Below are 9916 nucleotides of genomic sequence, written 5' to 3'. Positions count from 1 at the left end.
GGTCCTGGTCCGGTCCAGGACTGGTCCTGGTCCGGTTCCGAACCGGTTCTGGACTGGTCCTGGTCAGGTCCTGGTCAGGTTCTGTTCCGGTCCTGGTCTGGTCCTGGTCCGGGTCCTGGACTGGTCCGGTCCTGGTCCGGTCCTCACCTGAGCTTGAAGACGTGTTTCTTCTTCTTGTAGTCGGAGGCGACGTCACAGGTGGCGTCCTTCAGGCCGACGGGCGCCTCCCCGTGGTACGGGGCGCCCTGGGCCGCCGCCTTGCCGTCCTTGTAGAAGCTCATCTCCGCGCCGCGAATCACACAGTACACGTGGTGCCAGGACCTGCCAAACAGAGCGCAGGAGTCAGGGGGGCGGAGCCTGGCGGCGGGGCCGGGGGCGGAGCCTGGCGGCGGGGCCTCACCTGTTGGACGCCTTCTTGTTAGGCCCCTCCCACTCGTGCTTGCGGTGCAGCGGCCCCTCCAGCAGCGCCGGCGCCTCCTGGCTGCGGGTCGGCAGCGTGGCCGACTGGCTGCCGCCAGACTTCCTGGCCGAGGTCGGCGAGGGGGCGGGGCTCGGGTCCTTGGAGCCGCGCTCCACCATGCCGTTCACCATGGCGTCCTGCCGGTCCGGACCGGACAGAACCGGGTTAGGAGCTGAACAACATGACTTTCATCTGATTTAACTGCTGGATGGAAACTGAGAACCGGATCAGAACCACCTGATTGATCCCTTATTGCGGTTCTGGCTGGATCTAACTGGGCCTGCGTATTCTGGTTACATCCAGGCGGTTCTGGACCGGAACTTTCACAGAAATGGTCTCAGTAATGTGGCTCCATAAATAAATCTCATTAATTATTAACGTTTCATTAAACTCTGAAACAATCCAGAATAAAATCTCTAGCCTGAAGCGTTCTGAATGTTCTGGTACCGGAACCGGGTCGGTCCGGCCAGTGGGAGCGGCGCCCACCTGCAGGCTGAGCAGCAGAACTGACCTGAGGAGAGTCCTGGTCCCGATCCGATGGGAGTCCGTTCTGGGTCACGGCGCTGCAGGACCAACACAGACCCCAGTTAAACACTCACACACAACCGGGTCAGAACCATCTGGACCCGGGAGCATCAGCTAGTCGTGGTTCCCTTCATCCATCACCAGCGGCGCCGTAGTGAGGCCTGACAGCCGAGTGCTGGAATGATGGCAGTAACTGGTGCTGAAGGACATGAGTACCGGCCCGGTCCGGTCCGGCCCGGTCCGGGTCCTTTTACTGCACTGAACCTTTTGATCTGAGTGATATTACTGCTACTCTTACTTCAGTAGATCCATTTCGCGTTTAAAGAGATCGGAAACATTTGATTTAATTATTCAACATTTTATAAATGTCACTGTTTATATTCCTATTGTTTAGTTTGTTGAAACAATCCTGGGGTTTTTAAAAGCTCCTGTTTGGACCCGTTTGGACCGGAGGCTGGGCGGGTCGAACAGAGACCTGCTGCCGTTTCCTGTTACGGCTGCTGGTGGGCAGAGAGCTTTCAGGAAGTGAGGTCAGCAGCTATCTGCTGCATGCTACATTCACTAGCGCTGCGTGTTGTGCTAGCATTAGCCGTAGCAACGTGTCAGAGAGTCGAGGAGAGCCGACGGCCGACGGCGGCTCCAGGTTCTCCAGAACCATCTGGAGGTGAGAGAGTGGGCGTGTCCCTCTGCTCTCTGATTGGTTGGAAACTAGCTCTGATGTCCCCCGTGTCCAGGTTCTGGTTTGACCCGGTCTTGTGTGCTTCCCGTCTGCTTTGTGGGTGCGAGCGGTTCTGGAGGTGGTTCTGGAGGCTCACCTTTGCTGCTGGGGTCCGTCTTGCTGGACCAGATCCGGTTCTGGATCCGGTGGCTTCCTCATCCTCTCCTCTTCCTCCTGCTGCCTCCTGACCTCCAGCAGCTCCATCTGGAAGCAGAACTGGGCCGTCAGCGCCAGTGGAACCGGACCGGGCAGGACCCCGCCCGCCCGGCGCCCCGCTCACCGTGGTCAGCCGCTCCAGGGCGGAGAAGCGCTCCTCCCAGGTGGCGGCGGACTTCTCGAAGGCCTCGTGGCGCTTGATGAGCTTCTCCACCTCGTCCACGCTGCGGCCCAGCTCGCGGCTGGACAGGTAGGGCTCCTGGCCCAGCAGCCAGGCCTCGGCCACGCCCGCGTCCCGCGAGAACTGGTGCACCTCCAGGACTGGGGAGGAGCAGGAGGGTTAGGGTGGCTCTGATTGGCTGGCACCGCGGGGTAAACAGGAAGTGTCTTACTGAGGCGGAGCCACTCCCAGCGGTCCTCCCATTTGTCGATCATCTCCTTCCTCTTGTCGGTGAGCTGCAGCAGCTTCTCCTTGATCTGGACCACAGGAAACACAGAACACAGCTCAGCCCGGACCCACCAGAACCAGAACCCCCGGCTGCACAGGCAGAGCGGCAGAAAAGTATTCATGCCCCTAGTTAAGATATATATCTGCTGAAACCTCATTTTTACAGCTTTAATAGAACCAGTCCGACAGCACAAAGCAGCCGAACTTTACGATCTTAAAGAGTCTGACGTCCATCAGTCTGGAGAGGAATCCAGAACCGTCCAGACCAGGGGCCCCAAACCTGAGGGCCACATAACTTTCCCTTCTCTGCTGGGGCCCGGAGTCGGTTTGTAACAGAAAAGGTGAGACGACTGCAGGAGTGGCTAAATGTAAAAAGGTCATGTTTTCCAGAAAGCACAACCAAATAACCCTCTGGGTTCTTCACAGAACAAATCCAGAAAATAACACTATTTATGAAATAAATACCGTATTTTCCGGACTATAAGCCGCAACCCCAAAGTTTTTAGTCTTTTTTTTAAACCAGTAATAAATAAGCCTCAGATTTCTCTGCCGCTCCAGGTTTTCCACACCATGCAGCAGCAGCAGAGGGGGGCAGACACCAACATCTGAGTCATAACAGGTCGATTAATATCACATTTATTACGTTGAAAAAGAAAAAGTCGCCAAGTTTATATTTAACTGAACTGGTTACGATAGTTTCCAAACTTTTGGAAACTACCGTAACCCTAACCGTAGTTTGGGGACCCCTGGTCTAGAAGGTTCCCCCTACTCCTCGGTTCTCCCCTCTGTTCCCTCTTGGCTCACCTCCTCTGAGGCGAAGTGCTTGCGGGCCAGCAGCGCCTTGCCCAGCTCGATGCAGGCCGTGAAGCTGTCGTTTCGGGCGTCGATCTCCGCCTTGATGCCCTGATGGTTGTTCATCAGCAGCTCCACGGAGGAAACGTCTCTGGAACCACAAACATCCCGTCAGTTTGGCTCCTGACGCCGGCGGAGCGGCGGCGGCAGCAGGCGGGCCTACCTGGGCTTCTCCTGGGCCTCGATGAGCCGGATCACGTCGTCCATCCAGAGCATCAGGTCGCGGACCATGCTGAAGAACCGGAACTTGTCCCCGGTGTCGAGGAGGCGGAGCCTGCGTCCGTCGCAGGCCTCCAGCAGGCTCCTCCACGCCTCCAGCACTTCACCCTCCCGCCGCTGGATGTCGTCGGCTTTGTCTCCGGCGTATGCTGACTGCAGGCGCGCGGCGTCCTCCTGCAGCTGCCTCACCTGCAACCAGACCATGACGCTGCTGACATCCTGACAGCAGCCTGAGGGCGATCAGCAGACACCGCCTGGTCCTCCAGGTCCCTGGCTGGAGGGCCGTCAGCCGTGTTACCTGTGTTCCCAGCGCCTGGATGTCGTGTTCGAAGGTGTTGTGCATCCTCTGCAGCGTCTCCACGGTGTTCTGGTCCCGGCCGACCTCCTCCGGCAGCTTCTTCTGCTTGTCGGCGATGCGTCCCAGGATCTCCTTGGCGTCGTGGTAGAACTTGTGGAGCTCGAAGGAGGCGGCGAGGATCTGCGTCCGAGTGTCGATGAGCTCCAGCAGGTCGGCCCACGCCTCGTTCAGCCCGTCCTTCCACTCCGCCACCGTGGCCGCGTCGCCGTGCCCAGCGTTGATTAGCTCGTCCGCCAGCCGATTCACGCCGTCCACTCTCTCCTGCCCGATGTTCCCGGTGTCCCGTGCAAACTCCCGGAAACGTTCCTGCAGCATCTGAAGCCACCAAGCGTTGGTCGTCTCGGCTCCAGTCCAGGAGACTTCAGGTACGACAGGGACTTACCGTGACGTGTTCGTAGTCCTGGCCCAGCTCGTGAGACCCGGCCACCACCTCCCGTTCGGCGATCCACTGCTCCAGGTCGTCCACCTCCCTGTTGAGCTGGAAGAGGCGGAGCCTCTCGTCCAGCTTGCCCCGCCTCTCCTCAGACAGGTCCTTCAGGCCGGCGTACAGCTTGTCCACCTGAGACTGGCGCATGCTGATCCGCTCGCTGACAGACGGGCAAAGGAACTGGATTAGAAGGCAACTGGTATGCAGATTTTTCACAATAAAAGCCCTGCTGAGAACCAGTTCCTGTCTAGTAAAATTCACATCAGGAGACTCCTCTATTTTCTGAGAGCCTGAACAACAGCTTTCTGGACCTGTTCTCATAAATGAGGGCGGACCTTCAGCCCAAACCTGCATATTCTTCAGGTTTCCCCTCAGGAAGGTGCACAACAATAAAAACAGGAGCAGTGACCACCTCTCAGGGTGTCCGGCGGCCACGAGTCCCCGGCTGGTCTTGGACAGCTGGTGGACGGTCTCTGCGTAGTCCTCCACAGCCTGCTCCATGATCTGGTGCTTCTTCAGCATGGCGACGGCGCTCTGCTCGTCCTGACCAGAACACGGGACGGTTGAGAAGTGACTCCAGCGGCTCTCCAGGCTGGGCAGTTCGTCCCACTCACCTTGGCTTTCTCCTCTGACATCATGTAGAGCTCCTGTTCGCTCATCCAAGCCTCGGCCTCAGCGGCGTCAAAGTAGTACTGCTGAGCTTTGTGGGCCTCCTCCAGTCGGCCGTGCCGCTGCTCCACCTCCTCCATCAGCTCCTTCCACAGCTGCTGCAGGTCGGCCAGGCGCTGCCGGATCAGGTCGGTGTTGGAGGACTTGTCCTGCAGGAGGCTGCGGCTGCGCTCCAAGATGTCGTTGATGCGAGGCTGATGGCCCTGGATCTCCTTCTGCAGCGTCTGAGGACACATCAGGCGGAGAGGTCAGGGAGCAGCTAGGAAACTCCAGAAGCTCAGGAGAAGAAGAAGAAGAAGAAGAAGAAGTCACCTGGTTCTTCTTGATGAGCAGCTGGACTGTCTGCAGGTTGTGACCATGCTCAGTGGATGTGGCCACTGGCATCCTCTCCTGGGCCCAGAGCTGCAGGAAGGAAGGACACCAGTGAGAATCCCCCCTCTATGATCACGGCCATGAAGGGAGCAGGTGGGGGGTACTGTCAGGGGACGGGGTCAGTTGTAAACCTCTGGAGCAGGAGTCTGTTTGTGTACGTACGATCTCATCCTCCACGTCACGGTTGAACTGATGGACCTCTCTGGACGCCACCAGGAAGTCCCTGCGATGCCGCAGCGGCTCCAGCAGCTCCTGGAACTTCTTCTCCACCACCTGTCGCCTCCCGTCCACCTCATCTGTGTCCTTCACCTCTTGACCAAGGGCCTTCACTTGGCTCTGCAACTCCACCACCTCCCTCTGGCGCACATCCACCTGGTTCTCCAGCATCTGAGCAGGAGGGAGACATCAACCCCCTGCCCTCCCTCAGAAGGAGATGACATTCACATCAGGCAGCTTTACCTGCTGCTTCTTCAGAAGTATGTTGACAGATGTCAGGTCTTTGCCGTAGTCGTCGGACTGGATCTGGCCCTCCAGGCTGCCCAGCCACTTGTCCAAGTCGGCACAGCTCTGTGTCAGCAGCTCGGCCTTGTTGGCGTCAAACAGACCCTGAGCTTTGGTCTGAGTGGTGGACTCAAGCTTCTCCCACAAGGTGTGGAGAGACTCCATCTTCTCCTTCACCACCGCCTCCGTCTCTGGCTTCTCTGACACCAGCAGCGCCCCATCCTGACGTCAGGAGGAACCAAGCAGATGAGATCTGTCCCACTACATAGCAGGGCTAGCTAACAGGATTAGCCTTATTTGTCATATTCAAGTTATTCTGAGAATTGGGGAATGTTAAGAATAAATCTTTCTGCGTTTTCCTCAGTTTAAGCTGTTTGCATGTTCGTATATACATACATGCAAACAAACAGAGCACACAAGCTACAGTTAAAGATAATGACACACTAGGGGGCGCCGTCTTCAGGGCGTCGCTCAGACAGAGGAGAACTACAGACCATTGTCAGGATAAGGATGGCATGAACAAAGGGACCAGCTGTACTTTAGTCGTAATAAGTGGAATTCATGAATTCAACTCACTGACTTTTCTCCTCCATTGAGAAGCTAATGGAGGAGGATAAACTCCTTGGCCCTGGTGTTACTGGTTGAGTTATGGTGGTAATATTTCACCTGCGGGTCCAAGGACAGGCTGACCTTGCTGTCTACAGTGATGTTCTGTTTACATCAAGAGAGTTGTTGATGGAAAATCACTAGAAATGACATAAACCTCCATGGAGTGACCGATTCATCTGTCTGAACCATCGTAACTCTGAGCATCAGGTTGTCTGAACTTTACACCTTCAGTACCTTCTGGATCTTGTCCAGCCACTCCTTGTTGGACTGCAGCTCGGCCATGAAGGCCTGGTGCTTCAGCCACTTGCTGTGCAGGTTCCTGGCCTCGTCGTACGTCATGTCCTGAGCCGTCAGCATCTTCTCACTGATCCATAAAGACAGCTGCAAAGAGACCCAACAGAACCTCATCCTCTGGAACCTTTTGGTCCGTCTCACACTTTCTGAGCCAGTTCTCTGGAAGTGTTGGGTTAAAATGTGCTTCTGAAGCGCTGACCTCCTGGCAGTCCTGCAGGAACTTCTGAAGATCGCGGTTGTCCTTCAGTCTCATCAGCAGCTCCACTGCTGCCTCCCTGTTCTTCTTGTGCCTGGAACAAGAAGAAACAGCAGGCAGCTCTACAAACAGGCTCCATGTGAACCAAAACAGGTAAACGCCTTCACATAAAGCAGAACCTCTGCAGTCTAGAGCATGAAGGCAGCACCCTCAAAATCCAGCTCCTGAACACAGACTCTTCCAGCTGCTGATGCTACAGAAGCCATGCTGGCTCCGTTAAACTGGACGTAGCTCTGAAGCTACCTGTCGTCGATGGAGGCCACTCTCTCAAGGATCCGCTCAGCGTTGATGTTCCCATCACCGGCCAGCCTCCTGCCTGCCTCCACCACACCGTTGATCTTCTCCTCGTTGGCGTCCATTGTGGTCATGAAGTCCTCCTGCTTCTTGATGGCGCCCTCGGCGCCCTCCAGGGTGGTCGGCATCTCTGTGTGAGCCAGCACGTACTCCTGCAGAGAGGATAAGCTGGAAGTCTGGAAGCTGTTCTGTTTCAGGGACCAGAACAGCCAAGACGCTCACAGGTCCTGGTTCTGGACTTACCTGGTTGTTGAGGAAGGCCTCGGCCTGCTTGGTGTCCCTCAGGAACAGCTGGTAGGCGTGCGACTGGGACAGCAGGTTCTGCCGGTTCTCCCACATTTTGAGCAGGTCGTTCCAGCCGGTGTCGAGCGCCTGCAGCCGCTGCCTCAGGAACATGTACTGGGCGTCCACCTGGCCCCGGGTCACCATCTCCCCCATGTCCCTCATCTTCTGGTAGTCCTCCTCGTAGTTGTGGATCTCGTTCTTGATGCTTTCGTGTTGGGCCATCAGCTTCTCGGCCTCGGCCAGCGTGTTGGGCATGTCTTCGGAGGCGACGGCCGTCTGAGTGCGGGACAGCCACGACTGAAAGTCGTCCAGCTCTCGCAGGAACTGCTGCAGCTTCCTGGCTTCGCCCAGGGACTCCTCTCGTGTTTTCAGAGTATTCTTCATCTCGTCCCAGACGGCAGTGATCTCAGCCAGCCGGTCTGTGATGGCGCCGGCCTGGTCAGGATGCTCCTCAGCCAGCCTCTGGGCTTCACCCCGCAGGTCACCCAGCTTGTCTTCGATGGCCACCAAGTCTCGCTCCATGCCGGTCAGCTTCCTCTGCAGAGCCATGACTCCGGTGAGGTCATTGCCCAGCTCCTGGGTGGACTCGATTAGTTTGGTCTTTTCTTTGATCCAGGATTTGGTCTCATTGCAGTCGAGATGATAGTTCTGTACACCCAGAGCAGAGTTCAGGGACTCCTTCTTCTGGTCCACCAGGTCTCGGAACTGGCTCCACCTGCAGACAGAGGGTCAGACAATCTAAAGGTGTGTTCAGATTCAGGTCTGCATAATACCTTTGAGGTTCTTTCTTTCCCAGCGGGCCATGTGTACCTGTTGTTCAGTTTATCCTGCTGAGTCTTGATGTTTGTCTCGCTCGGATGGCCGCTGTGGATCAGCTGTCGGGCGATCTGGTTCACCACAGCAACGCGAGACGCCTGGTTGTTCATCTCTGGCTCCAGATTCTCAAACCTGCAGAGAGATCCACATCAGATCTGCACAGCCTGGCAGAGATCCAGGATGCATGCAGACCCTCAGCTGTTACCTGTGCTGTATCACCTCCAGGTCCTCCAGTTTCTCAGGAATCTCCATGCTGTTCAACCACTGCTCCTTCTCGTCGATCCAAACCTCGCAGGCGTCAGCCTCACTCATCATCTTGTAGAGAGCCAGTGCATCCTGGAGCGCCTGCTTCCTCAGCTTCGTGAGCTCGGACACTTCCTTGTAGCGCTCCTCGATGCCAGCTAGGCGGCCCTGCACATCCTCTGACTGCGCCTCCTCTTTGGGCAGCAGGGCCACCTGCTCATGCAGAGAGTCGATGACCGAACGGTAGCTGGCCACCTCTGCTGCAGCGTCCTTGTGCTTCCTGACCAGAGCCTGGGTGGAGAACTCATCGTGGCCCGTCTCTCCACTGGAGACGATGCGCAGAGCGTCCAGTGTCCACGCATCCACATCGTCCGCATCGGCCTGGAACTGGTGCATGGCCAGAGCTTCCTCCAGTCTCTTCTTTCTAGCTGCTGCAAGCTGCTCCAGCGCCACCCACTGAGCCTGCAGGTCTGAGATCCGCTCCTGGATCTTGGCAGCACCAAAGTGACCCGCATCCACCATGGCCTGGCCCTCAGCGATGGTGTGCTGCAGGTGTCCGGCCCGGCCACTCATCTCGTCCTCCAGGGCCCGCTGCTGGCTCAGGAGGCGCACCGCCCCGGTCAGGTCCTTGCCGTGCTCCATGGAGGACAGGATCTGCTCCTTCTCCCGGATCCAGCCCTCTTCCTCTGCCATTTCCCAGAAGAACTTCCAGAGTCGGCGAGATTCCTCGAGACGTGCACGGCGCTCAGCGGCCAGCTGGGTCAGCTCCTGGTAGCAGAACTCCAAGTGGGCCACCCGGTCCTGGATGATCTGAGGATCACAGGGCTTGTAGCCTGGAGAACAGACAAAGTGTTTTCATCAGGAATCTGGTTTCAGCTTGTGTGACGACTCTCAATGATCAGCCAGAAGGATCTAAAGCTCATTTCTCGGCCGATGGACCCGTTTTCTCTGAATCAGAGGGGACAGTAGTTCAGTCAGTGGCTCATTGGCTGAACCGATTCCTCGAACAATTTCAGAACCTTGATTATTAAAATTCCTCGAGGAAAATGTATCTGAAAATGTATCAGCTTCGAAGCTTCGTTAAATGAAGTAGTTCAGTGGTCCCCAACCTTTTTATTACAGCGGACCGGTCAAGACTTTGAAAATGTTGCTGCGGCCCGGTGGGGAGGGATTCGGTGTTGGTGTTCCTGCTAAATCCTGAATATGCCCTATTTGGTTGTCTTGGCCCTTTTATCTCATCCTGTGGGGTTTTTCCTGACTGGGAACGAGAATAAAACCTGCTGAATGTGACGGCAGCCAATCAGAAAGCGCGGTGACGTCAGAGCAGAGGGGAATCCCAAACAGCTGACATATCGGAGATGATATGTGGAAATGTTTATTATTAAATCTAAAGGTCATTATTATGTTTATTCAG

The 9916-nt window shown here is 56.4% G+C and overlaps 1 protein-coding gene across 2 annotated transcripts in view; it reads right to left on the bottom strand.

Moving 5' to 3' along the window:
* LOC103471729 (spectrin beta chain, non-erythrocytic 1-like) overlaps positions 1-9916 on the bottom strand; it is a 24123-nt gene that overhangs the window by 1882 nt on the left and 12325 nt on the right. For both annotated transcript variants that reach the window (XM_008420913.2, XM_008420921.2), the window contains 21 exons: positions 8465-9335; positions 8254-8391; positions 7402-8158; positions 7108-7310; positions 6808-6898; positions 6549-6695; positions 5664-5927; positions 5367-5591; positions 5145-5234; positions 4778-5056; positions 4576-4706; positions 4119-4323; positions 3677-4051; positions 3323-3567; positions 3112-3250; positions 2252-2336; positions 1984-2180; positions 1801-1907; positions 972-1023; positions 401-597; positions 148-321 (listed from right to left, as the gene is read on the bottom strand). In XM_008420913.2, the coding sequence (XP_008419135.1) occupies positions 148-321; positions 401-597; positions 972-1023; positions 1801-1907; positions 1984-2180; positions 2252-2336; positions 3112-3250; positions 3323-3567; positions 3677-4051; positions 4119-4323; positions 4576-4706; positions 4778-5056; positions 5145-5234; positions 5367-5591; positions 5664-5927; positions 6549-6695; positions 6808-6898; positions 7108-7310; positions 7402-8158; positions 8254-8391; positions 8465-9335 (4972 nt within the window). The remainder of the gene's footprint in view (positions 1-147; positions 322-400; positions 598-971; positions 1024-1800; positions 1908-1983; positions 2181-2251; positions 2337-3111; positions 3251-3322; positions 3568-3676; positions 4052-4118; positions 4324-4575; positions 4707-4777; positions 5057-5144; positions 5235-5366; positions 5592-5663; positions 5928-6548; positions 6696-6807; positions 6899-7107; positions 7311-7401; positions 8159-8253; positions 8392-8464; positions 9336-9916) is intronic.

Source organism: Poecilia reticulata, linkage group LG1, assembly GCF_000633615.1.
Source record: "Poecilia reticulata strain Guanapo linkage group LG1, Guppy_female_1.0+MT, whole genome shotgun sequence".
NCBI classification, from domain to species: domain Eukaryota; kingdom Metazoa; phylum Chordata; class Actinopteri; order Cyprinodontiformes; family Poeciliidae; genus Poecilia; species Poecilia reticulata.
Note: the sequence above shows the minus strand (reverse complement) of the source record. Positions and strands in the feature narration are given on the sequence as shown.